The sequence below is a fragment of the Podarcis pityusensis genome (assembly GCF_964106645.2).
Source record: "Podarcis pityusensis genome assembly, chromosome: 12".
NCBI lineage: Eukaryota > Metazoa > Chordata > Lepidosauria > Squamata > Lacertidae > Podarcis > Podarcis pityusensis.
In genome coordinates this window covers 55,055,207-55,082,485 of record NC_138037.1, presented here as the reverse complement: position 1 = coordinate 55,082,485, position 27,279 = coordinate 55,055,207, and the positions used below count along the sequence as shown (strand labels likewise).

The window sequence follows — 27,279 nt, the reverse complement described above, 5'->3', positions numbered from 1 at the left end:
CAGTTGCTCAAATTAGAAGCCAAGAAAACTTCTAGGAAACAGCTGTCCATCATATTCTAGTGAGTCAATAACGATTCAGTACCATATTGCTCAGAGTAAACAAGCCAACTTACATTTAGTGACCCAATTTCTAACATCTGAGTTTTTAAAAAGGACTTTCCTGTTATGCAGTCATGTTTGTATATAGGTCAGAAAGGAGAGGTTTGCATATTAAACCACTAAGCCCCTTAACCTTTTGCCAAGCAGATTTTCTGCAAGGCAAGAGCTAGTACTTAGAACTAGTGAAGAATAAGTTTTAAGAACTATAGGGTTCTTATTGTTGTCATTTTTTAAAAAAACAAAAGATTTAAGAAGTTTTCACCTTTGTACCAGATCATTAAAACATGAGTTGATTAAATTACACCACTGCCTTCCATCTCATTTGAAAGAGATTAAGACACTGACGCTAGCATTTTCTGCCTAGGGTATATAATCAAATTCTTTAAAAGAAGAGTATGAAAGAACTTAAACACACACACACAGACACACGGTAGCTCATATGCTGTTAAACCCCAGTTTACCTATAAGCATTATAGCTCATATCTCCTTCAACAATGTAAGTCAGAACCCACCCTTCACCCTTTACAGAGGCAACACAGTCGCCAGCAACTACTTTCCTTAGACTGGAATTAATCCCACTCAGAACAAATGGAAGCAGGTTCAGGCCATAGTCTGTTAGAGAATGAGCATCAACACTCCATCTCACCCCAACCCCACTTTGTCTCACACCCACTGGTGGAGGAAGAGGGGGGTGGGGGAGGGCACCGCCCCTGCAGCGCGATCCCGGTGGGGTGCCATTGCGGCTGTCACCCTGCCCACGCTGGCTGCCACGCCCCCGTAGGCGGCATGCCACACCCCCGGGACGTGCGCCAGCCACACCCCCGCCTGAAGCTCCATCACTGCTCACACCAGATTGCGATAAGGCTTCTGGTTTGTTAAGTTGCAGTTTCCCATGATGTCTGAACTGGAAATACTTACTTGCAAACTGGACTTAAAACTATGGATTGCAACCCTGATTTACAGGCAGCAACCAAGGCATCATAGGAAATGGTAATTTGAAAAACCAGGAAATGTTCTCTACAGCTGAGCATACAAGAGGGAATGTTCAAGCCCACTGCTTGAACTCCTGTAGCCTTATTTGAGTTCACCGATTGGGTCTGCGTTGCTCCGGGACAGGAGGAAGGAAGTCAAATGACACAGAGGTTGGTTCAAAGAAAGAGTTTATTCTGCTCTCCGGATAGCAGAAGGCACTTGCGTGATCAAGTCCACAGCAAGTCCATAGAAACAAGAAGTTTCATGCAGTATATATATCCTCCAGACACCCTCTCCCCCTTCCCCTGCCATGTCAGCTTGTACACGCAGGCTGACATCACAGATGTTCCTGCTCCGGCACTCTTAACCATAAAAGGGATTTCCTTCCTGCACTCCTGACCATAAAAGGATCTTCATCTTCCTACTCTTATCCTGGAGGAAGAGGTCATCATCTCCGGGAACAAGCTTCTGGCGTTGTTCTTGGATTTCGGTCTGTGCGTCTTTTGTGGTCAGCACATAAGGCACTGACGTGTCTGCTCTGTTCCCCTAGACCAGCCAGGGTCATCGCTGACATCACAAACTGATAAAGGAGAGAGCTGTGTTCTTGTTATACATTTGCTCAACGACTCAAAGTTTTTAGCTAAGGAAAAATAGGGATTTTGGTGCAGTTTAAAACTGCCTGCACAGTCAGTTTTGGGTTTTGGGAAACCCATTCCTTCACTCCAACAAACCCCAGCAAAACTCCTTAGTGAGCCATTTGAATGTCTTCTGTTCAGCTACCTGTTAGAGCATTCATCTTCAAGAAGAATGAGCAATACACAAAAGAGTCAGGGTAACATTAATAATTAGTCTTGACAAGCAACGAGTGGAATCAGAAGTTTATGAAGATGTATTTGGGAAACGGTAAACTTTTACCTTGTCGACATTAGCTCGTGTTTTAGCAGACGTTTCAACATAGTTAACATTCCACTGATCAGCTCTGTTTTTTGCTTCTTCTACAGACACCTGTCTTTTGTCTTCCAAATCCGATTTGTTACCAACTAGCAAAAATGGAACATTCTCATCTTCTTTTACCCTTAAAATCTGCTCTCTGAAGAGAAGAGAAAAAACACATTTTAAGACCCATGCAGTTTAATCTTCTTTGATTTCTCAGATATACTTTAATACAACCTTGGTGAAATAAACATATGTTTTTGCTGTTACCCATCATGCGCTATCACCAACTTGGTGCTAGGTATTCACAATATGCAACTGGCAAAGGCCCTACACAGGAGAGCAGTCAGAAAAGGAGTAGCAAGTAAGAAGCTATAAACTGTTAACTGACGGCACACATAAAGAGGACTAACAGATGAGCCTGTTATAAATTTTATAAGAGGATAACTTTGAAGATGAGATGGTAATGCAAGAGAAGCCAAACTCAAGAATTAGCAGTTTAACATCAATAAAAAAACTGACCAAGTAGCGCTATAGAGGATTATCAAGATTAATGAAGATATTTACTTTCAGAATTATTAAGCAGAAACAATACATAAATTAGGTATTTTATAGAAAAAGGGAAATATTTTAAAGTGATAGTGAAGCAGACTTTACATTTTACCACTGACATTAACCTTAGGATTAATTTAACCTTGATATCAAACAATCAAACTATCAACATGATTACTCCCCAAATATCTAACTGACAGTCATGTCACAACTGCCTGCTTAACAGACTAGCTTCTATCCCAACACACCTGTGGCAGTTCCTACAACATGACTTTTCATGCTAGATAAAGGATATCCAGAATCCTTGCCACTTTGCATACCAACCTTTTTAAGAATGAAAATGCCAATCTGGACAAGAATTGACCAAATATGGGTAACTAGAGGAATGGCACCAAAGACAAGAAAAGTGGAAATCTGCCCAAAAACTTGCTCCGACCATAATGCTGTCAAGATGGAAATGAAACTAACACCAACTGGCTCCTTTAGATGGAGGATGAACGACACCTTATTTAGAGATGAAGAAGTGCTTAAGAAGGCCCAAAAAACCTTGAGAGACTATTTTGAGATAAATATGAGCACCAATGTGGAAAAAAGAGTAATCTGGGATGCAAGCAAAGCGGTTATGAGAGGGTTCTTGATACAACAGAATGCATTAAAGAAGAGAATCAAAAATGAGAAGAAGGATAAAATATTGGAGAAAATAAAGGAAAGTGAAAAAAGATTGAGAATAAAACCAAAGTCTCAAGAGATTTTGAGAGAAATAAAGTTATATCAAGTGCAATATATGAAAATGATGAATCAGGAGATAGAATGGAAAATTAAACAAATGAGACAAAAGACATTTGAGTCGGCTAATAAATGTGGGAAACTGTTGGCTTGGCAAATGAAAAAAAGACAAAAATTAAATACAGTTACAAATTTAGAAGTGGAAGGAAGGAATATACAGAACCCAGCTGAGATTAGAAATTGTTTCCAGAGGTACTTTAAACAACTATATACACAAGGGCCATTGAAAGAAATTGATGTAGATCGACTTTTGAAAACAAATGGATGACAAAAAATCTCCCAAGAAAATAAACTAATGTTGAACTACAAAATAACTGAACAGGAGACAGAAGGTGCCATTCAAAACATGCAATTGGGTAAATCTCCAGGACCAGATGGACTAACTTCTAGATATTACAGATCCTTGAAAGAATGGCTAGTACAACCTTTGAAAGAGGTCTGTAATGAAATAATGGAGGGGAAAAGGGCACCAGAGTCGTGGAAAGAAGCTTATATTACACTTGTACCGAAAACAGAGACTGAAAAGACGCAGCTTAAGAACTACCGTCCCATATCATTACTTAATGTGGATTATAAAAATTTTGCAGACATTTTGGCTAAGAGACTGAAAAAAGTGTTGATGGAAGAGATTCATAAAGACCAAGCGGGCTTTCTCCCAGGAAGACACTTGTCTGACAATTTGAGGAATATAATTGATATTTTGGAAAAACTAGAAGTGAACATAAATACTAAAGCAGTTTTGATATTCGTGGACGCGGAGAAAGCTTTTGACAACATTTCTTGGAGTTTTATGAAGAAGAACTTACAGGGTATGGGGGCAGGCCAAGGCTTTGAAAACGGTATAAGTGCAATTTATTCAGAACAAAAGGCTAAACTAATTGTAAATAATGTGGTGACGGAAGAATTTAAGATAGAAAAAGGGACACGACAAGGTTGCCCAATTTCCCCACTGCTTTTTATATCGGTCCTGGAGGTTTTGCTGAACATGATTAGAAGGGACCAGTTGGTTAAAGGTATACAGGTCGGAGCCAAACAGTACAAATTGAGAGCATTTGCAGATGACTTAGTACTGACGTTACAGGAGCCAGAATCTAGTACCAAAAGGGTTTTAGAACTGATTCAAGAATTTGGTCAAGTTGCAGGGTTTAAATTGAATAAGTTAAAAACTAAGGTTTTAGAGAAAAATTTAACACCAATGGAGAGAGAGAGGTTTCAGAATGAGACAGGTTTAACAGTGGTTAAGAAAGTTAAATACCTGGGGATTAACATGACAGCAAAAAATGGGAATTTATTTAAAGATAACTATGAAAAATGTTGGGCTGAAGTGAAAAAAGATTTAGAAATTTGGTCAAACTTGAAGCTTTCACTGCTGGGCCGTATTGCTGCGGTTAAAATGAATGTATTGCCTAGAATGTTGTTTTTGTTTCAAACATTGCAAATTGTGGACAAAATGGACTGTTTCAAGAGGTGGCAGAGAGATATTTCTAGATTTGTCTGGCAGGGCAAGAAGCCCAGAATAAAATTCAAAATATTAACAGATGCAAAGGAAAGAGGTGGATTTGCCCTGCCAGACCTTAAACTTTATTATGAATCAGCAGCTTTTTGCTGGTTGAAAGAATGGCTGCTTCTTGAAAACACTGACATTTTGGATCTAGAAGGTTTTAACAATGTATTTGGATGGCGTGCATATCTGTGGTATGATAAGGTCAAAGCACATAAAGCATTTAAAAACCATATTGTCAGGAAAGCATTGTTTAATGTCTGGATAAGATATAAGGATTTATTGGAAAATAAAACACCAAGGTGGCTGTCACCGATGGAAGCGAAAGCTCTGAAAAAGCTCAATATGGAGGTCAAATGGCCGAAATATTGGGAAATTTTGGAACAAGATGGAGATAGATTGAAACTGCAGAGTTTTGAAAAACTAAAAAACAAAGTGCAAGACTGGCTTCATTATTATCAGATAATGGAGGCATACAATTTGGACAAGAAAATCGGCTTCCAGGTAGAAAAATCAAAATTAGAAACAGAATTGTTAGAACCCAAAACTAAGATTTTGTCAAAGATGTATAACTTGCTGTTGAAATGGAATACTCAGGATGAAACGGTGAAATCTGCTATGATTAAATGGGCACAAGACGTTGGACATAATATTATGTTTGCTGACTGGGAACAGTTGTGGACCACAGGTATGAAATTCACGGCATGTAATGCCTTAATAGAGAATATTATGAAAATGATATACAGGGGGTACATAACCCCAGTCAAGCTTGCAAAAATCTACCATTTGCCCGATAATAAATGTTGGAAATGTAAAGAAACTGAAGGTACATTCTTTCACCTTTGGTGGACGTGCCCAAGGATTAAGGTTTTCTGGGAGATGATTTACAATGAATTAAAAAAGGTATTTAAATATACCATCTTGAAGAAACCAGAGGCCTTCCTCCTGGGCATAGTCGGCCAATCGGTGTTAAAGAAGGACAGAAATTTCTTTATGTATGCTACAACAGCAGCAAGAATACTTATTGCAAAGCATTGGAAGACACAAGATCTACCCACACTGGAGGAATGGCAGATGAAAATGATGGACTACATGGAATTGGCGGAAATGACTGGCAGAATCTGAGACCAGGGAGAAGAGTTGGTGGAAGAAGATTGGAAGAAATTTAAAGACTACTTACAGAAATATTGTAAAATTAATGAATGTTAGAATGATGTTGGATTGAAGTTAAGTGGTTTCTAGCTGTAATGGTATAAAAGAATATGGAAAAATTGGTTTTTAATACGTAAAAAATTAATGTTATAATATATCAAGATTAAAGATTAGGATTAAAAAGGAGGGAAAGGAATTGCTGGACTAACAAACTGAATTGGAATACAAAATAGGGTGGTATGAGGAGGTCCGGGAAATAAGTAAATGTAAGAGAAGTGATGAAAAGATGGAATTGTTTTTAACTGTTTTTTCTTTTTTTGTATTTTGTATTTTTCCTTTTTATTGTTAATTTTTCCTTTTTATTGTTAATTTTCTTATTAATGTAATCTCTTTCTTTTCTTTGAAATTTTAATAAATATCATTTAAAAAAAAAGAATGAAAATGCCAATCTACGATACAAAGAACTGATCATTTCTTCTGAAAAGCAGCTCAACAAATTACTGCCCACAACTGTAAGTCTTTAGAATATTTGCAAAAAACCTGGTCTATAGCACTTTCAGAAAAATTGACTAAGGAAGTCGAAGCATTAGCTGGAAAAAGGGACAGGGACGATTTCATAGTGACATGATATCCTTTTATTGCACATTCAACAGAACATCATTTACAGTGGCATCCACTACTTACAGTGAGGGGGGAAAGTATTTGATCCCCTGCTAAATTTGCCCATTTGCCCTCTGACGAAGAAATGACGAGTCCATAATTTTAATGGTAGTTTTATTGTAGCTGTGAGAGACACAATAACAACAGGAAAACCCCCAGAAACCCAGAAGTCAGAGATTGATGTGCATTATAATGAGTAAAATAAGTATTTGATCCCCTATCAACCAGCCAGATGTCAGGCTACCTGGTATCTTCACTGTATGTAACGAGCTGAGATTAGAAGCACCTGCTGTAAGGGAGAGGTCTTACCTGTAATCCCAGCTCGTTACAGTACCTGTACAAAAGACACCTGTCGACAGAAGCAATCAATCCAGCAGATTCCAAAGTAGCCACCATGACCAAGACCAAAGAGCTGTCCAAGAATGTCAGGGACAAGATTGTACACCTGCACAAGGCTGGGCTGGGCTACAAGACTATTGCCAAGCAGCTTGGTGAGAAGGCGGCAACAGCTGGTGCAATAATTCGCAAACACAAAAGAACTGCCAACCTCCCTCAGTCTGGGGCTCCATGCAAGATCTCATCCAACTTGTCAATGATCTCAGGGCAGCTGGGACCATAGTCACTATGAAAACAGTTGGTAACACACTACACTGTGAAGGACTGAGATCTTGCAGAGCCCACAAGGTCCCCTTGCTCAAGACAGCACATGTACAGGCCTGTCTGCAGTTTGCCAATGCACATCTGAATGACCCAGAGGAGAACTGGGTGAAAGTGTTACGGTCAGATGAGACCAAAATCGAGCTCTTTGCCATCAACTCAACTCACCATGTTTGGAGGAGGAGGAATGCTGCCTACGACCCCAAGAACATCATCCCCACTATCAAACATGAAGGGGGACATGCTTTGGGGGTGTTTTTCTGCTAAGGGGACAGGACACCTTCACCGCATCGAAGGGACAATCGACAGGACCATGTATTGTCAAATCTTGGGTGAGCTCCTCCTTCCCTCAACCAGGGCATTGAAAAGGGGTTGAGGATGGGTATTCCAGCATGACAATGACCCATAACACACAGACAAGGCCACAAAGGAGTGGCTCAGGAAGAAGCACATTAAGGTCTTGGAGTGGCCTAGCCAGTCTCCAGACCTTAATCCCATCCAAAATCTGTGGAGGGAGCTGAAGGTTTGAGTAGTTACACATGAGTCTTGAAATCTTACTGACTTGAAGAGGATCTGCAAAGAGGAGTGGGACAAAATACCTCCTGAGATATGTGCAAACCTGGTGGCCACCTACAAGAAACGTCTGACCTCTGTAATTGCCAACAAGGGTTTTGCCACCAAGTACTAAGTCATCTTTTGCAAAGGGATCAAATACTTATTTCACTCATTGTAACACACATCAATCTCTGACTTTTGTCTTCTGGGATTCTGGGGGTTTTCCTGTTGTTACTTTGTCTCTCACAGCTACAAATAAACCTACCATTAAAATTATGGATTGGTCATTTCTTCGTCAGGGGGCAAACGGGCAAATTTAGCAGGGGTTCAAATACTTTCCCCCCTCACTGTACAACTCTGGAACAATGTTTTCCCATAAAAATTATGTATCTTGGAGAGGAAGGGACAGGGACATTTGTTTGGGGAGCATATATTTTCTATGTTCGTTTTCTTGAAAATTAATTTTTAAAGAAATAATCCTTGCCACTCAAGAGAACTTTTGGCAAACCTACAGTGGAATCTGTGGTCTCGAATTAACAGAAATTAAATGCTGAAGTTTGATTAGGAAACAATAATAAAGACCCAGCCTCATGCACTTAAGAAAGAAGAGGCAATCTATACCAATTGTGTCCATCATATGCTGTCTAGCAAACACTTCCTCAATGTTCAGTGGCAAAGAAACTTTTATTCACTGTGATTCAGTTTACAGTGGCCCAGTATGCACACCACAAAATAGCTTAAAATAGTAGTAGTAGAAGAAGAAGAAGAAGAAGAAGAAGAAGAAGAAGAAGAAGAAGAGGAAGCGGAGTTTGGATTTGATATCCTGCTTTATCACTCCCCTTCAGGAGTCTCAAAGTGGCTAACATTCTCCTTTCCCTTCCTCCCCCACAACAAACACTCTGTGAGGTGAGTGAGGCTGAGAGACTTCAGAGAAGTGTGACTGGCCCAAGGTCACCCAGCAGCTGCATGTGGAGGAGTGGAGACGCGAACCCGGTTCACCAGATTACGAGTCTACTGCTCTTAACCACTACACCACACTGGCTCATACGATTTAATGTATGGATTACCTTGCTCCTTCCCAAGTCCTGATTGTGATGCAGAAGGGAAGAAACAAGTCAAGCATCTGGGCTTGTTGTGATGCAGAAACCTGGGCTTGTGATTTTTCTCCAAATAACCCTTGACTTATCAGTTATCGGTTGTGGAATGTTTGGAATGAAACAAACCATGAGCAATCCATGAGCACTAGTGCAAAGCCTGAAGCCAGACTCTAGCCTGCTTCCTCCCATGTGACCAATTCAGTAAAGAGAACAGTCACCATATTTGGCACTGAATATTCACTGAGCACACAAAACCTTTTAATGCCAAGTAGGCACACAATGAGTTAATCAACAATTGGAAAGTCATTTTAAGCTTCCTTCTACCTTTTAAAAATTATACAGCATACAAAGGTAAACTAGGCTTTCTAAGTTAACACATATTTGTTCAGGCATTTTAAGTGTTTAAGCATCTGCTTGTTGCAGCCTCTACTGTTTTCACATGCCTTAATTTTTCATTATTGTGGCTCAGCTTGTTTTACTGTTGTTCAGACATAAATTCAATCATGTAATTTATTTTGTGGTACCCCACTCTTTGTACAAGCATCAATAAAAGACAAACTATAAATCTTTTAAATACGTTAAAAACCACAAGATGATTCAAGTGTGTTCTACCCCTGATTCAATCCTGTTCTATGGCATAGCAGAAGTGATACAGCAGTCACTACATATCTGTATCTTTCATGGCTTCAGAACTTTAAAAAGATTCCCAGCCATGTCAACAGCTAATGCTGGACACAACAGGAACCAAGAATTTCCAACATAGTAAATAACCCAATAGTGTTTTGTGTCATTAAAAATAGGTTATATATCACATTTATTCAGATACCAGGTGTGTCATGCCTTCTTTTTCAGGCAAGCTTCATTTTTCAAAATAAATAATGAAGCTCTTACACCATGATGCAATATTTGTATTATAAACATCAATCTTGGGAGTACAGCTCCTGATTCCCATTGCAAGGCAGATACTTTATGCTGGTGATTTAATTGTTTTTGAACAAACAAAGTACATTTGTGTAAGAGTTATTGAGTAATTGGCTAGAATGACTGAGCCAACTGTAACCTCCAACTCCTTTGTTTCTCATGTTTGACCTTGAAAATGCATCTGTGTTATAAGAACTGCATTACTCAGCAGACAGCAGCCACCCAACACTTACGATGAACAAAAATGCAATATTAAGCTGCTAAGGCTATGTAAGGACTATGTCTGCTGATTCTGGGGGCTTTATGTGAACTAGCACAATGTCGATTGTGGAAATATGTATGGAATGTAGCCATACAGAAGCAACTTTTACCTTGCAGCAAGTTGCTCTTTTTCTTTGGACTGTTGCCTCTGCTGTCTGCCTTATCTGTATCCTTAATTCAGGGCCTCTTTCCCTCTATTCCTATTTAGCTGCATCCCATCCCTGTGGCCATGATAATAGTGGTTTCTTATCCCCATCAAAGGCCTTGTTTCTTAGGTGTTTATTCCTTAAAACTCTCCAATGTTATCGATGGAGAGCGATGGAGAATATAGGCTGATGTTAACTATCTAACCATGCACATATATTCTGCAGCGATATTATAGGCCAGAAAAGCATGGAACAAAGCTACAATTTAGCACAGTAAAAATAAGATGCTGAATTCACTAAAACAAACCAGGTTCTCTCATACACATCCAATTACCTGAAGTCGGCTGTAGCAGCAAAAGATTCAAGCTCTGTAATAGAGAATACACAGAGAAAACCCTCTCCACTTCGGAAGTAGTTGTCTCGAATTGCAGCATAATCCTCCTGCCCTGCTGTATCCAATATATCTATCTGGACTTCTTCCCCATCTAGGACTACTTTTTTTCTGTAGCTGTCTGCTTTGGTAGGCTCATAGTCTTCCACAAACTGGCAAGAAATGAAACAGAGTCAGTCTTATTTTGGTAACTTCCACCAGGGATTCCAAGAAACATTCCTTGACCAAATACTGGTAACATTTATACAGCACTTTAAAATGTTCAGTGTTTCACATGCATCATCTAGTGGTAATTCTCAGAACCGCCCTGGGGGTGGGGGAGAGACCAGAGGTTGTGAGAGTGTCTTGTCCAAGGCCACCTGGTGAATTCATGGCAGAGGCAAGATATAATCAGGGAACTTTCTAATTCTTAAGGCAAACGCAGCCATTATGCTACACCAGCAATATCCAGTAATATTTAGGCAGATAACATGAAGTTCTATCAGAGGTTCAATTTGCTATAAAGTTAACATGAGGAGTGTTGGAATGAGAAAAATGAATGGAACTTCAAACGAAAGACTAGTTTAATTCTGACAAATATTTGTTAATTGGGCAATCCTAAATAGTCATCAATTAAACTGTGGAGAATTATATGTATGCAGCAGCATGAACCTATAGAATGGCAAAAGAGTTATTTTGGAAGCTTTGTTGAAATTAAATAATCCACAATACTATGAATTCATAACAGAGGATGGTTTGTTTGAATAAGAATTAATGTAGAAAAATCAGTATCTACAATCAATATTGCTTTTTTGTGTTCATACTCTATGTAATCAAGCTAAACAATACTGTTACCTTGGCTGTATTAATTTGTAATACAATATGACTTTTATATTTTTAGTTATTTGTAAGTTATAGGTACAAATACTGTATAAATATAGCATTTTAATTAAAAGTTAAAAATTAAACTGCTGTAAATAAAAGAATACTGAAAAACTATTGCTGATCAAGTCTCTTGGACTCTTTAAACAAATATAGCAGCAGCTAGGGCAAAATTCTACAACCTTTTATTAATCTAACTCTGCCTCTCTGACTTGCAAGAAGTGCTCAGTCCGACAATCAGCTGATTTTTCAGCAGTCCAATTCAAAGCACTGAAGAAAACAGTGGGCAAAAAAGAGCCGCCTGACATTGTGTCAAACCTGGCCTGCAAGGGGTGGGGGAAATAACAATTGAGTTAGAAAGGTTCCACACCCCTGCCATAAACCATACAAAAATCTTTCCAGCTGAAAGAACTAGTCTGCTCAGGTTTGCTGAAGCAGTTGCCAAACGAACTAAAATGTAGTGATGAGACTCCCTGTTCATATACAGCCTGAGAACACACTTCTTTAAAAAAATGATTGTCCCACTCTTACCTCATCATACATGAACTGCAGCGTTAATGCAGATTTTCCTACACCTCCACTGCCTACCATGATGACTTTGTGCAGAGCCAAAGAATTTTGACTTTTGGGCTTATTTGCTGCCATTTTTGGATTTCAGATATTTCACACAAAGAAGGAACCTGGGTGAAGAAAGGTTTTTTGAATTAATAAGGATTTTTAAACATTCATAAGGAGGTTCAGTAACTAAAATGTACAATAGCTACAAAAATAAGTAGAAGCATGCTCCCATGGCTTAGCCCAACTTCAAAAACAATTACAGCAATACAAACCCAACCTGCTCAGCATAACAGAATCAAGCAAAGAGAATTATTCTCTGAATAAGGATGGCTTTCAGCTTTTAGATATAAAAAAAATTAACATGCTTGGGATTAAACTTGCAACCTTTTGTATGAAAAACATGTGATCTACCACTGAGTCGCAACTCTTCCAGTTGTTTCTGCTTTGTGGACATATTCACATATAAAACTAGTTCAAAGTCCTCTAACACACCTATTTTTTTAGGGGGGGGGTGAAGTCTGAATTTAGCCTTCATGGTTTGAAGTATCTGGAAAAAAATCTAAGTAAGGCAAATGTAAGTGTAAGCCTCAGACATTTGCCACAGACCGGCCCAAAGTCATTCAGTGAGCTCCATGGCCAAGTGGGGATTTGATCTTCCAGGTCTTAGTCCAACACTTCAATTGCTACACCACACTTGTTTGTTCTCTTTCTGTGTACATACATACACACACCACATATGTATGGTACCTTAATGTTTTTCCCTCTAGAGCAAATAGTAGCTGGGAATGGGGAAGACAGTTACAAACATTCCCCTTTGCCATTCTAGTTTATTCTGGGGGTCTAGCAGATGATTTTCCTTTCCTTTCCTTTTTTAAAAAAGGAAGTGTTGAGAGATCTGATGACAGATTTCCACTTCTAATACAGTGGTGTTAATTCCAATAAGGGAGTAGCTAGCCAATTCATGAATACAGTGGTACATCGGGTTACGAACTTAATTCGTTCCAGAGGTCTGTTCTTAACCTGAAACCGTTCTTAACCTGAGGCGCGCTTTCGCTAATGGGGCCTCCCGCTGCCAATGACGCACAATTTCAGTTCTCATCCTGGGGCAAAGTTTTCAACCCGAGGCACTACTTCCAGGTTAGCAGAGTTTGTAACCCGAAGTGTTTGGAACCCGAGGTACCACTGTATATACATTTAGATACAAGGACTATTCAGAAAGTTCGACTTACATAAACTTAACTGTTATGCAGACTGATGCTTCTCAGCAAACTTGCATAGGAAGTGCTACTGTGTTCAAGAGAGCTTATTCCCAGGGAAACAAGCACAGGATCACAGCTTAATGTATGCACGGATAAATGGCATTTGTAGGACAAACTTAATTTTTCCTTTAAAATGCTGTATGTACTAAACCACTCTAAGCGTAGAAGAATTCAACATTCAACATCTGTTAGCCCACAGCTTAATACAAGAGAAAAATTGGGTATCATAGATGATACTTTTTTTATATATATACACTTGGCTGCTTACATTTGCTTTCCAGCTCATTATATAGAATGCAAAGCTCATAGGATATGCATTTACATATAAGGCTGTCAAATTAGTGACGACAGGGTTTTGTGACAGTTTGCTTGGAAACAGTAAAAGCGTATACAGTGTTACCTCAGGTTACATACGCTTCAGGTTACAGACTCCGCTAACCCTGAAATAGTACCTCGGGTTAAGAACTTTGCTTCAGGATGAGAACAGAAATTGGGCTCTGGAAGCACGGCGGCAGCAGGAGCCCCCATTAGCTAAAGTGGTGCTTCAGGTTAAGAACAGACCTCCGGAACGAATTAAGTACTTAACCTGAGGTACCACTGTACCAGTTATATTTTCAGAACTGAGGCAGCCAAGGACTGGACTCTTAAAGATCTGATGCAACTAAAAGCTATCCACTGCTACAAGGAAGGAGGACTACAATACAAAAGTACTGTTGGGATCTGCAGAACTTGTATTTTACAGGTGCCATATATTTAATACTAGGCGGGTACCCTTGATATATTGTTTGAGATGCTTGCTAAAAGGTTTTTTTTTTTTTTTTAAGCAAGCCTACCCAGACATATAATTTAGGGTTCTGCTTTTTTAAATGCATATTTGTAAGTATTCATCCTTGTTAATCATGGCTGCAGTGGAAACAGGGTCCACAGTTCTAAACTTCCCTTCATATTGTGAAGAACTAGACAAAATAAAACACCCTCTGCAAAGAGATCACTGTTATGAGTCATGTAACATGACCAGTCTGGAGGTAGAAAGAGAATGCCATCACCAGAAGTATCTGCCATAGTGCTTGACTGCACTTTTGCATGCCCCGGCTGGTCTACTGCATCTACTAACTTCTTAACAGTACCATCTGGTACTGGTAAATCTAAAGGCCATAAGAAGTAATCAGAAAGAACATGGGTCAGCAAACTTTTTCAGCAGGGGGCTGGAAATGAACAAATTCCTATGCCCCACAAATAACCCAGAGATGCATTTTAAATAAAAAAAACCACATTCTACTCATGTAAAAACATGCTGATTCCTGGACCATCCATGGGCCGGATTTAGAAGGCTAATGGGCCGTATCCGGCCCCCGGACCTTAGTTTGCCTACCCATGAGAAAGACCATAAACAGAAGCCACAATGCAGGAGTGTGAGATAAAATGCAAGTAATATGCCTACAGCCAAAGTCTGTAAGAGTGCTGTTTTCAGTAACAGTCTGCTTAAATGTATGTGAATCTCAACAGCTTAGTGCTGTTACAGCAGACCATGTATGTGATGCAGTGGCTGAACATGGAAACCTAAATCTGGGACACTTCACACAACATGGAAGCATGTACAGTCGTACCTTAGAAGTCGAACAGTCTAGTTCTCGAACGTTTTGGCTCCGGAACGGCGCAAACCCGGAAGTGACTGTTCCAGTTTACGAACTATTTTTGGAAGCTGAATGTCTGACAGGGCTTCCACGGTGTCAGATTGGCTGCAGGAGTTTCCTGCAGCCAATCAGAAGCCGCACTTCGGTTTTCGAATGTTTTGGAAGTTGAAAGTACTTCCGGAACGGATTCCATTCAAATTCCGAGGTACCCAGCAGGGAGATGTAGTCCATCCCATCTAAGTGGACAAACACCACCTCCAAGGAGAGTGAGATTTCTATTGGGGCCTTCTAGACGCATTACCTCAGTCTCTTTACCGCTATGCATCATTACCACAAGACAGTGGGACAATTTATCATATACCTACTAATGGCATCATCCCCACCACACCTGCTAACATCCCCAAAGCAAGCCATCAAAATAGCAAATCCCATCATTTTTGGCAGGGATGAAGCAATCTACTCTGAAAATGTTCTCACCATTCAGGAATACAGTATGACTGTTCTTCCATCACTTGAGCAGTCTGAGCATGTTAGTGATTTAATAAACTAAGTTATCGAAACACTTAATGGGGGGAAGAGTCCAGCAACATCTGGAGGGCCAAAGGCCCGCTGCTTCTGGTTTAAGAGTTACCATGGGTATTTATATCCTACCCTTCAATGTATTACAATGGCAGTTTCACATTTTATTCCGCAGCCTAGATACATCGGTATTTACTGAAATCAACAAGTGATGCATGAATGGGACGTATTTATTCACAACTGCTCAGTGACTCATCCCAAGACACTGCAACTCCCTGGTGCCTGTCTATTGGACATCTTCCCTTCACACTGTGTTCACTGCAACAGCCATTAGCATACCCAGATGGAAATATTATTGCAGTGGAAGGAAATTTGACAAATGTTGGTAACAGAAAATGGTGCTAAATGACCTGAGAGAATACAAAGTTTTTGCCTGACACCCCCCCATTAGAATAGGCACCAGGTGAGCCTCTTAATGGAGAGCATCCTATAGCCAAGGAGCAAACAAGAAGACATTCTGTCTCATAGTCACCCACATTACTTCAGATTGAGAGGAGGTTATTTACCAGTTTGATTACGAACCAGAGAGTTCTCCCTAATAGCTTCATAGGAAGAAAGGAGGTAGTGACACCAATCTGTACAAAAGCACAAAGTGTTTTGAATAAAACTTAATATGTAAAGCACAAGATTATGCACATCCTCACAAGAAATCCAAGTTTAGAATACACAAATGTAAGTGTTAAGAAGATTAGAACAACTTCCCCATGTTGCTGCTAGCAGGTACAGACTAACAACTCTTAAGAGAAATATTTTTAGCTTAGAGATAAATTTAATGAAAAGATTTGTTACATACAAATCCAAGGCCCAGTACAGGTATACTATATACTGAAAATGAAATTGAGAAAAACATTTTAAAAGTTGATAAAAGGCATTAAAATACTGTTTTTTGTGCATTTAAAATAACTGTAAAAGGACTATTTTCTTTGTTTGACTATGTTACTTCCATTTCAAACAAAGAAATGTAATACTCCTGGCAAGTTTGTCTAAGATTCATTATAGCCAGTGCAGTAAATTGACAATGTAACTGAAGCTTGTCTTTTTTCCCATGGTAGCAAAGGTATTTTATGGCAAAATAATTTGATCAATTATCAACACAGTAAGTGTTAGCCAGAAACTCTCAATGTCTTATTCCACCTTGCATTTTCCCGATTAATTAAATGCAGGCCAAAGAGAGAAAGAGAATCTCTTTGTGGTTTCCATTTTAGGAATGTATGCATTTACAATGGAAGTTGGAGATGTGGTACAAGAGCAAGACTCATGAACATAGTCTTGTTGATAGAGCCTTGACTACTTCAAATCACAGCTTAACTATGAAGTCAGAGTGTGGCCTTGGGCCAAAGCATTCTCAGCTTTTCCTCCCCCTACAATTGCCTTCTATACAAGTAGTTTTGAGGGCAAGTGGGGCATTTAACAATTCATAATCTAAGGACTTAAGACAGCAGGTGGGCTGCCTCTGTATATCTGCCCTGCCTTTAGCAAGACTTGTTCAATGCCGCCTGTCCTCATCAGCTCTAGAACACTTCACATAGCTGAACTACATACAGCAACCAGTAAAACAAAAGTCCAGCACGTTTCAGGTCCCCCAAAACAAGATCCCAGGGAAGCAAAAATACATTTAAAAAATCTTTCCTAGTATTTCTCCAACAAGACGTAAAGTTTACACCTCTTTTCCCACTGAAGACACTTATAAGACAGAAGTTTGCATATGCCATGATTGCCTGTCCCTCCCAGAGTTGACAGTGATGCCTTTCACATTAGGGGGATGCAGGCAAACCCCCTTTGCATCAAAAGCATGTGTGAGGGGGCAGCAAGTCAATTGCACCGCTCCCAAAGAATTCAGCAACCATGAGGAGAGGCCCGGCCTATGCACATACTGACATTGCAGTGCAGGAGTGGGCCTGTCCAATCTGCTTAAATCCTTACCACCCAGAGATCTACTAGTAGATCCAAATTTACTTTCCACCCATCACTAATGTAGAGCTCCTCCACACAAAGGGAACTCCTGGTTGGTCTTAAGAGTCCCCTCTCCCTGGCATTCAGCTCTCTTGAAACTCATTGGTAGGGCCCTTTCTTTCTCACTGTTACCAAATGCAGGGCTCAACAAGTTTTGGCTTGCCCTACTTGCAAATTTGTCAGCACCAAGACATACATGCACCCTTCCCACAAGGCCCAGGGTGTTGCCCACAATCACATACTACATCTCATATCAACCACAAGATCAAAGAAACTGCTCCTCTTTCTAGGTCTAAGTTTGGAGCAGAGAACAGAAAAACACACACACACTCTTTGGAGAGAGGGAAAAGGCTTGTTCTGTGTCTGTGTCCAAAGGGTGCTCTGAGCACCTATCAAGGATGGAGGGACATCCAGGCACCTTCATTGTCCATCTCCAGCTTTGAGCATATGCAGGGATGTACACTCACTTTTTTTTAAACCCCTTTCACAGTGTGTGGCTGACAAGGTAGCGAAGCCTAGTTAATCTGAACTCTCTTATTGAGAACTCTGATCCCAGGGGACAAAAATGGCGAAAGGATGAGGACACTGGAATAAGATGATGTCGCATATACTGGAGACAAGTGGCTCCCAACTCAACAATTCTGATTCAACGAGGTCTTGGGGAGCACAAGCTTTTTTTTTGGTTTTTTAAGTTAAAGTTGTAAGATTTGTTCTAAAGTGGTAATGGAGAGCAGAAAAGATATTAAGGATTTCATCATGGGCTGAACAAGAATTTCTGCTGGGTTGCTAAAGTTCTAATTTAAAAGCATGTTTTTCTCATGGCTGTCAATACCAGGCAGTGCTGAAAGTGAGACTTGGTATACCATTCTACAAACTTGTGCAGTGCAAACCTGTAAGACTTCAATATAACACAATACTGTTAAATTTTAGAAACTGGGTAATGGAGAGCTAGGTTGCTTTCAGACACCCTGTTTATTAAGCATTCAACCTGATTTGTTTGCAAAAAGTTTGCAGGGAGGTTGGGCAAAGCTGGCTATTTACTGAGCATTAATTCCAATTAGTTTGCAAGGCGTTTATTCAACATTGAATCAAATGTTGTTATCCCACAATTTGTGGGGTTTTTTTTGTGGGGGGGGAGCAGAGGGGGCAAGTTTGTTTCAGAAGAGCATCAAATCAACTAACTGTGTGACCTGAATTTTCTGGTACATGACTGACTTCAATCCAAAAATAGAAACACAGTCCGAATATGCCCATAGCTACACATTTAAGTAGGGGCATTCAGTGTTAGAAATTAGCAAGGCGCATTTTGCTACTGGCATGGGTCCAATTGTGACCATGTGGAGATCTCTGGATGCCAAGTTGATGACTGACATCTCCACCTGGCTGCCCCCCCAAGCTTTCTTAAGCAGGTAAGCAGAAGAACTTATTTATTTTATTTATATCCCACCCTTCCTCAAAGGATTCCATGGTTCACCTCCTGCCCCAGTTAATCCCTACAACAATCCTGTGAGGTAGGTTAAGAGGCTGTGACTGGCCCAAGAGCTTCATGACTGAGGGGGGATTTGAACATTGATCTCTCAGGTCCTAGTCTAGCACTCTAAACCATTACAACATACTGGCTTCCTAGAGTACCGTACTTCTGCTATGGGACAGCTATATAAAATAAATGGGTAAATAAATATGGGGAAAGCAAAATGTCAGTTGGAGAAGGATCTGAAATATTTCCCTTGAAGCCTGACTTTGTTTTCTTTTGGATTGTTTTCTTTTATGTTTTAATGAGTTGTAAACTCATAAAAAGGGTACCTAGACATTCTGTTGTGGCAACCGTAACCTAGGTTTAAGGTGCCATTTGGTGATTAGCTTATATATCTGAGTTTCTACAACTGGGCATACTCTACTGTTAGAAGTTCTTGAACGTTTTGAAAGCAAGTACCAGTGGTCTGGCGCTGGTTGTGGTTGCTGTTTTCACTACCCAAGCATCTGCTGCTAGAAGTGTTTTACTAATCCAACAGACTCTACAAGGCATATGTAATTTAGAATTTGCAAACACACTTAGCTACAGACAAAATTCACTAGCTTGAAATGGAGTTATGCAAATGTTTTCAAAGCGTATGAGAATTTAGATATAGAAGGAATCAATATTTTTTCCCTTTGACCCAGTTAAGGAAGGGGGAATGTAGGCACTTAGAAAACTTAGTATTCAAACTAAATGATATCTCAGCGTCTCAAGTATAACAAAAAATAATAATAATAATAATAAAGGATGAATGCAAACAATGGAGTCACACTGAAATTACATCAGTAATTAAGCACTCTCCTAAGCTCTGTACTCAGAATGTCTTACATACAGCTAATTTATGCTCAGCAAGTCTTTTATCCCAAGGTCCTTTCAGCAATGGGAAAGAGCATTAAAGCTGCATTCAAGGCAATTCAACTAAATTAAGGTATGTAGGATATTCACCCATATAACTTATGATAAATTCGCATACTTAACAGTACAAATTCCAGAATCTACAGAGGTTTCCTGCGCTTAGGATGGCTCACTTTGTATAAATGAACAGATTTCCAAATTACATGTCTAATGTCAGGAAGTACAGTAAGTATATGAAATCCTTAAGTATCCCTGTAAACTTTGAAAACGCTTGCATTTGAAAATGCCTTTCTCATGATGACTTTGGCTTGAGTGCAGCAGCCTAACTAAGCCTAATGACACACCCAGAACTCTTCAAGAAGCTCCGCTTCCCTACAGACTCAGGAGTGGAACATTTATCCACAGAGGAGGGAGGCCATCTAAGCTCCTGCTTCTAATCCTGTCCTCAATACCCGAGTATTTCAGCAAGCAGTACAGCAGTAGTCTGGATCTTGTCAACAACAATGCAGCATAGAAGGGGGGTAATGGGTGGAAGGGGAGCAACTCCCCCGGGATGCTCTGGACAAATTATGCCTTCGTCTCAAGAAGGGACCCGGAAGCTGACTTTATATTGAAGGAATTTAGCCTCAGAACATTAAGCAGTCAAGTGGCTTAGATGGCTTTGTGAAAGAGATTACGCTAATTCGTGGGGGATGGAGGGATCCAGCAACAGTTCTTTAGCCACCGCAGGTTAACGGAAGTTGTGTGTTCAGAGCTAGTGCACCAAGCACTACCTGGTACACATGACAGACAGCAAGGTGTGTGTGTGTGTTGCGTGTACACTGTCACACGCAGGTCGGCCGCGAGATTCCTGGAAGCACCTGGCTGGCAACTGCGGGAAACAGGAGCCTGACCTCGGCGGGGCCCCGAGCCCGATCCAGCAGAGTCCGCTCTCTTTGTTCTTAGGAAAGCCCCCGGCCCCAAACGGGAGACCGGCCTCCGAAGCCCAGGAAGACCCTCCGCCCCAACCAGTTCAGCACTGCGGAGAGACAATGGCCGAAAGGCGAGACGCTTCCCGGGACCCCCCAAAAGACAGCAGCCCCTTTGCTGAAGGCGAGCCCAGCAGCCCCCCCCCCCCCGCGGGGCGAGAGGGAGCCCCCGCAGAGGCGCAAGGGCGGGAACCGGGCAGAGAAAACCCCTTCGGCCTTCCGAGGCGGAGAGAAGGACAGCCGCCTGCACGCCCTCGACCACTAGGCCGCCCCACCACCAGTATTATTTCCCCCGGGCGCAGGGCGGCCACCCCGCCTGCAGCCTCGCCCGGGTCCCACCCTCCCCCCGCCGGGCTGGGGCCAACTCGAGGCGCGACCGGGAAAGGGAGGGAGGGCAGGCCGGGCCCGTCTCACCTGCTGAGGAAGGGCCAGGAGCGGCGCGCGGGGAAGAGGAGGAGCGGGACGGGGACGCAGCTCGACGCGGCCTGCGCCTGCCTGCCTCCCTGCAGCTCCCGGGCCGGCGGCGGGCGGTGAGGCGGCACCTCAGTCTCTGGCTGGCGGGCGGGCGCGCCCTGGTCGAAGCCAGCTCCTCCCGCTCCTCCTCCCGACGCAGCCGAGGCGGGGCCTAAAACAACCCAACGCCGCCGCCGCCGCCGCCTCCTCGAGAGCCTTCCGGGCCGCTTTCGGGGGCGGGAGACGCGGCCGCGGTTCTCTGCGGCGGGGCGGGTGTCGGCTTCTCCTCAGGCGCCGCTGGGCTCCGTAGGCCCTTCCTGAGGGAGGGAGGTAAGGGGGGCCCCGCGCGCCAAGCCGCCTTCCCGCCTCAGGCGAAGGCTCCGCCCGCAGCCCTCGCTCTGCGCCGCCGGGGAAGGAGGAGGGGGCTCGTCCGGGTTTTAATGAAGGAGGCGTCGGGGTGGAGCGAGAGGAGGAGGAGGAGGCCTCGAGCCCGCAGCCCCCGCCCCCAGGGAGGCCTTCCGACGGGGCCGGAGGAAAGACGGCTACCCCGCTCGCCTCGGGAACCGCGATCCTCCGGGCGGCGGCACCAGGACGGCAGCCGGTTGAGCCAGTGACTGGAAAGGCAGGTATCCCTTTCCGACCGCCAGTCCGCCATTAAACGACTCCCCCGCCTCCGGAAGGCGTGGGGTGGGAAAACTGGGTCTCCCCCCCCCCCCCGCTAGGCTAAAGGCCGCCGTCCAGTGGCAGCGCACCTGCCTTGCGTGCAGAAGGCCCCCGCTTCGCTCCCCCCGGGGCAGGAGAGACGCTCCCCGCCTGAGGCCATGGAGAGCAGCTGCTGCTGCTGCCGGTCAGTGTAGAGCAGCCTTTCTCCACCTGGGGCAGCAGCAGCTCTCCGAGGCTTCAGGCGGGGAGTGTCTCTCCTGCCACGGGGGTTCCCAGGTGTTCTTGAACTACATCTCCCATCATCCCCGGGGCACTGGCAGTGCTGGCTAGGGATGATGGGAGTTGTAGTCCGGCCACACCTGGGGACTCAAGGTTGAGAAAGGCTGGGCAATACTGTACTGAGCAAGACCAGGGGCCTGGCTCCAGTATAAGTTCCCATATTGACCTACTAGTGCATCCAGCACTGGCTTTGGTTCCTATGCAGAGTAGCGTCTCCCTCTCTCTCTGTCTCTGCCACTCTGTGGTCTCCAAGCCTCGGGCATGAGAAATGCTAGCCGCAAACAATTCTGTTCAGTGCCTGGTGCCAATAAATGTGGGGTAGGGTCTGTTGATGGGTGAGAGGCCAGACGTGTCTCAGGGGTCTGTGTTGGGGGACTGACTCTGAGGGAAAGCAAGCAAGAGGGCTCCATGTTGGGGCTGCAGCTGGCTCCCTTCTTCCAGTGCCAGCAATACAGGGAGGGCAAGGAGAGCCATAGTGGGGAAGACCACAGACCATGAGAAGATGGCCACGAGAAAGAGCATCCCCAGCCACCACTGAGTCAAAGACTGCTGGGGTATCCAGGCTTAAAAGAGAAGGCATTAACTGGACCCCTTGAAGCAGGGGTCTCTGGAATGGAAAGAGAGAGACTAATCTTGTGGCTAAGGTAGTGTCTATAGACCTGAAAGTGCATGTGTCAATTATCTACAGTATTGTCAAGTGGTCTTCTATAGGCAGTGTTTTTATTCTTCCTTCTCTTGACTCTGATGCTGATACTATTTGTAGGAGCAACAGTCTGACGTCTTACACTTTCCATCCTGTGTTAGCAGTATACTGCATTTTAAATGATATACCAGTGAAGGCCTGCCACATATACTGGTGAAAGGGATGTTGTTGACATGCCTGCAGTAGTGCAGTTGCACCATGGAAGATAACACATCTCAGAGGTGGATAAAGGAGAGGACAAGTTAGCTATAATTCTAAACAACGCTCAGAAGGGACAATCTCCACCTACCACCCGCAGATCACCATTTTCCCATCGTGCACATGATGCATGTATTTATTTTTATTATTTAACATAGAAGACAGTACCTACATGAAGGTTCACAGTCTAACACAGGGGTCAGCAAACATTTTCAGCAGGGGGCCAGTCCACTGTCCCTCAGACCTTGTGGGGGACCGGACAATATTTTTTTGGAGGTGGGAAATGAACAAATTCCTATGCCCCACAAATAACCCAGAGAGGCATTTTAAATAAAAGGACACATTCTACTCATGTAAAAACATGCTGATTCCCGGACCATCCGTGGGCTGGATTTAGAAGGCGATTGGGCTGGATCCGGCCCCCGGGCCTTAGTTTGCCTACCCATGGTCTAACAAATACTATACAAAAGGAAAAAGGATTGGGGAAGTAAGAGGAAAGCTAGCATTTCAGAAGCTGCTCCTTTGCTGACTGATGGATACGACACTGCTAAGATTTTCTTCTTGAGAGGAAACAAGTGTAGGCATCCAGTGATTCTTGGCCACCTAGCTGCTGGCAGAGCCCATAGATTGCCTCCTTTCAGCTCTACAATCCCAGGTAATGGCAGTTGGAGCAGTGGGTTCTTTTATGTATAGAGGGTACGGAAGCAAATTCCCTGCATCTGCTCTGGCACCTTGCTGTGATCTTCCTGGGAGGCAGAAGAGGTGGCTGCCTAAGGCTGTGATGAGTAAGAGTGTGCTTTCCTTTGGTTCTTCAAAAAGCTCATGCTAGTTTGAGTCATATGTTGTACAGGTGTCAACAACACTACAACCACGAAACAAACAGCCACTCTTCAAATGGCAGACCAAGCAAATAAAAACTCTCCAAGTAGGAACAGGAAACAACAATCAAGAGCCCAACAACTAAAGTACAGGATGATGAAAATGTCTAGCTTTTAGGATCATGAAACTTACAAGTCAAGGACAGGATTGAGACTAGCTCCTTCCACAGGTACAAAGTCATTTCTCACACAGCAAACTGTTGCACTATGGAACCAGACGCATTGCACTGGTAAAGATGAAGGTACAGTTCTGTCTGCTACAGGCTTGTCTTCCCCAAAAACAGATTTGGAGTCTTAGTGTTACTGGAACAGTGTTGCATTTTATATGCATACACATTTGAACACTAGTCCTATAAAATAAAGAGTGAATCATAATGCTAGGAATTGACTGCAGTTTAGCAACACCATTCAGTGGAAATGCCTCTCCGCCCTCAAGAAAATGACAGGTGCATAATTTATACATTTTGTGTTCAAATGAGAGTTGTTATGCTGCCCTCAAGAGCTGTCACTCTATATTGATGAGGGAAATGGAAAAAGTGAAGGCAACTCCTGGAAAACAAAGGTTTCTCTGTGAACTATTTCTCCATTCACTTGAACCACCAGAATAACCAGAGTTGAAATTAGTTTTAAATTATGTACACCTTGCATAGACATTGTGGGATATATAAAGGAGAGCTTTTTCTAGAGGCAAGGTTTCTGGAGCTTCACATTTTAGGCTGCATGCCTTGCAAATAAGGAACAGCTTCAAATCCTGCAAAGTTGTGGGGGTGTTGTAAGTCTTGTTTTTTTACAAGCCTGTTGTGTTCTACGGACACTCCTTACCATTGTTATAGCTTCTTGGTAGAATGAAGTAGAAGGTTCTTGTGCTCCTTGCTGGAAGAAGAATGGTGCTGCTTAGGAGCACCCCATTCTGACATTAATTCCACCAAGGCAGATGGCAGAAGCAAAATATGAATTAGGATTGTGTCAGATAACTGTCCATTTTTTTTTTAACTACAGCACATGCCTTATGGCAACTCTAGCTTCTGGTGGGGAGGGGAATGCAAATCTATCCACAACCATAGCAGTAGTGCTGCTTTCTTTCAAAAGTGTGGTGGGGTAAGAACATAAAGGAGGGCCATAGCTCAGTGGTAAAATCAGTTTGGCGTGCGGAAGCTCCTCAGTTGAATCCCCAGCATATCCAGAACTGATTGTTGGTGGGTGGGGTGGGGCTTGTCTGTTGCCCCAGAGAGCTGCTGAAATAATTGACAGTACTGAGCTAGATGGACCAATGGGTTTGACTTGGAAAAAGGGTAGTTTCCTAACATCTTAACAGTCCTTTTGAAAGACTGAGATAAATAGGTTTCCCTAAGAAAGGAGTTTTATAATTGTATAGTCACCATGAATAATGCCATGTACAAAGTTTAAGCTACAAAGGTTTCCCCAAATAACTTGGACAAGAGAACTTAATAAAATTTTTATTATACCTAGAAACAAGAAGTTAGACATGTCTTTAATTGTTGAACAGAAATTACCTGTGGTTCCCCTAATGGGTGGCCCACTTAAAGAGTGGCAAACACCACAGTATGTACAAATCCAGGTTCTTCTACTGCTTTTAGATGATCAGCTCCCCCCAAACCAAATGTATGCCTAAAATACTCTGGTGAATTGCAAGGTATTCTTGAGCATATTCTTAATTTGCACAGGAATATCCTTGCCTTGTCTCAGACAGTAACTAATCTTGACCCAGGCTTGTCCTCTGTGATTGTCACATTAGCTTGCTTGCTTACCTGGAAGCCCGACTAAAGACTGACCCAACATGTTTAGTCGGTCTTCTAAGTAAGCAAGCAAGCTTTCAGTAAACACGCATAAGACTGGACTGCAGTTCAAGGACAGTAAGTGCTATAAAGCTATAGATTTTTTAGCTGCTGATAATCATTGTGTTCTGTCCTTTAAATATCCCAGGACAGTGTTTTGAGAATAAAAACATCAAAATGATGTAATAGTAACAAAAAATCGATATCAATCCAGATGCTCCTAACTTGTTGCTAGGAAACACTAATCTTTTGGGTAGGCTCTTCTTAAATTGCCAGGAAATTGCTCCTGAAATTCCTGCTGGTGGTGGGGAAACATCTTAATAAACTGGAGCAACTGGAGCATACTGAAGAAAATACTATTTTTCCACTCTGCTACACTTAGCTAAACAGAAAAGAGTCCCTTTCACCTGTAACAGTAAATTGGACAGTTGCTCCAAGAGGAAGTCAGGTTAACTACTGGCAAAAAAAACCAAACCCCTATTGGGAACAACAGAATGAATCATGCAGTGGATAATTAACATTCACACTGACTTTTGCTACACCTGCAAATTAACTTCCATACCGACTTTCTCTATATCTCCACTGTACACTTATTTTATATAAGCTGCCCAGAGTGGCTGGGAAAACCCAGCCAGATGGGAGGGGTATAAATAATAAAATTATAATTATAGAGAGAGTGAGAGAATATTGAAGAACCTTTATTTGTTCTGCACTAGTCTCTCAATCCTTTAAAAAAAAAAAAGTTTTGTTATATGTACTACAGGAAACTACCCATTTACTCAGGGGTTATGTGAAATAGATTTGGAAAAACCAGCAAACACCCTCTAAACCTCTGGAAACCCTTGGAAAACCGTTTAAAAAACAAGAACACCTTTTGGTACATTAAATGCTGACAGATTTACTCTGCTATAAATTTCCCAGATGGAGCCCACTGCAACAGTGCAATGAAGTGTTCTTCTTAGCTGTTACATCTGGATATATTGGGGGGGGCATGGAATCCATGAACTTTTGGACCTCTTGTTTCCTATTCATTTCTTCTCTTCCCATATGTCAGCTGAGAATAAGACTTCCATGCATCTGATAAGATTGGCCCTATTCTGCAAACGCATCTGTCATAATAAATTCTGTTAGTCTTTAATGTATTACAAAGCTTCTCTTGGGGTATGAAGACACAGCAGTTGGAAGTATCTGCTACCTCAAAAGTGACAAAGTTGGGCTGCTGGTGGCCATTTTTTGAGAAAACACTTTCTTCTCCCCTCCCTCATCATGCCAATAGTGCAGCTCACAAACAAGCTGCCTTGTAAGTCATGGTTTTGATCAACACAAAGTCTGTTGTGACCCTGCAAGGAGTGTGAAGGTTTTAAGTTCCATTACCTTTTTCTCTGCTCCTTGAAGAGAGGAGTTAATAAAAGTATACATTCGTACCTCGGAAGTCGAACAGAA

At 42.3% G+C, this 27,279-nt stretch overlaps 2 protein-coding genes across 4 annotated transcripts in view; one reads left to right on the top strand and one right to left on the bottom strand.

The window, feature by feature from the left end:
* RALA (RAS like proto-oncogene A) overlaps positions 1-22,177 on the bottom strand; it is a 24,478-nt gene extending 2,301 nt beyond the window's left edge. The window contains exons 1-4 of one of the 2 annotated variants that reach the window (XM_080976056.1): positions 22,076-22,177; positions 12,076-12,224; positions 10,627-10,835; positions 1,987-2,161 (exon numbers count right to left, since the gene is read on the bottom strand). In XM_080976056.1, the coding sequence (XP_080832182.1) occupies positions 1,987-2,161; positions 10,627-10,835; positions 12,076-12,189 (498 nt within the window). In that variant the 5' untranslated portion in view covers positions 12,190-12,224; positions 22,076-22,177. Of the gene's footprint in view, positions 1-1,986; positions 2,162-10,626; positions 10,836-12,075; positions 12,225-21,280; positions 21,407-22,075 lie in introns of those variants that run through there. The other variant, XM_080976055.1, reaches the window with a different exon arrangement.
* YAE1 (YAE1 maturation factor of ABCE1) overlaps positions 21,617-27,279 on the top strand; it is an 8,788-nt gene continuing 3,125 nt past the window's right edge. Inside the window, exon 1 of one of the 2 annotated variants that reach the window (XM_080976044.1) lies at positions 21,617-21,941. The gene's annotated coding sequence lies outside the window, so the exon portion shown is untranslated. Of the gene's footprint in view, positions 21,946-27,279 lie in introns of both variants that reach the window. The other variant, XM_080976045.1, reaches the window with a different exon arrangement.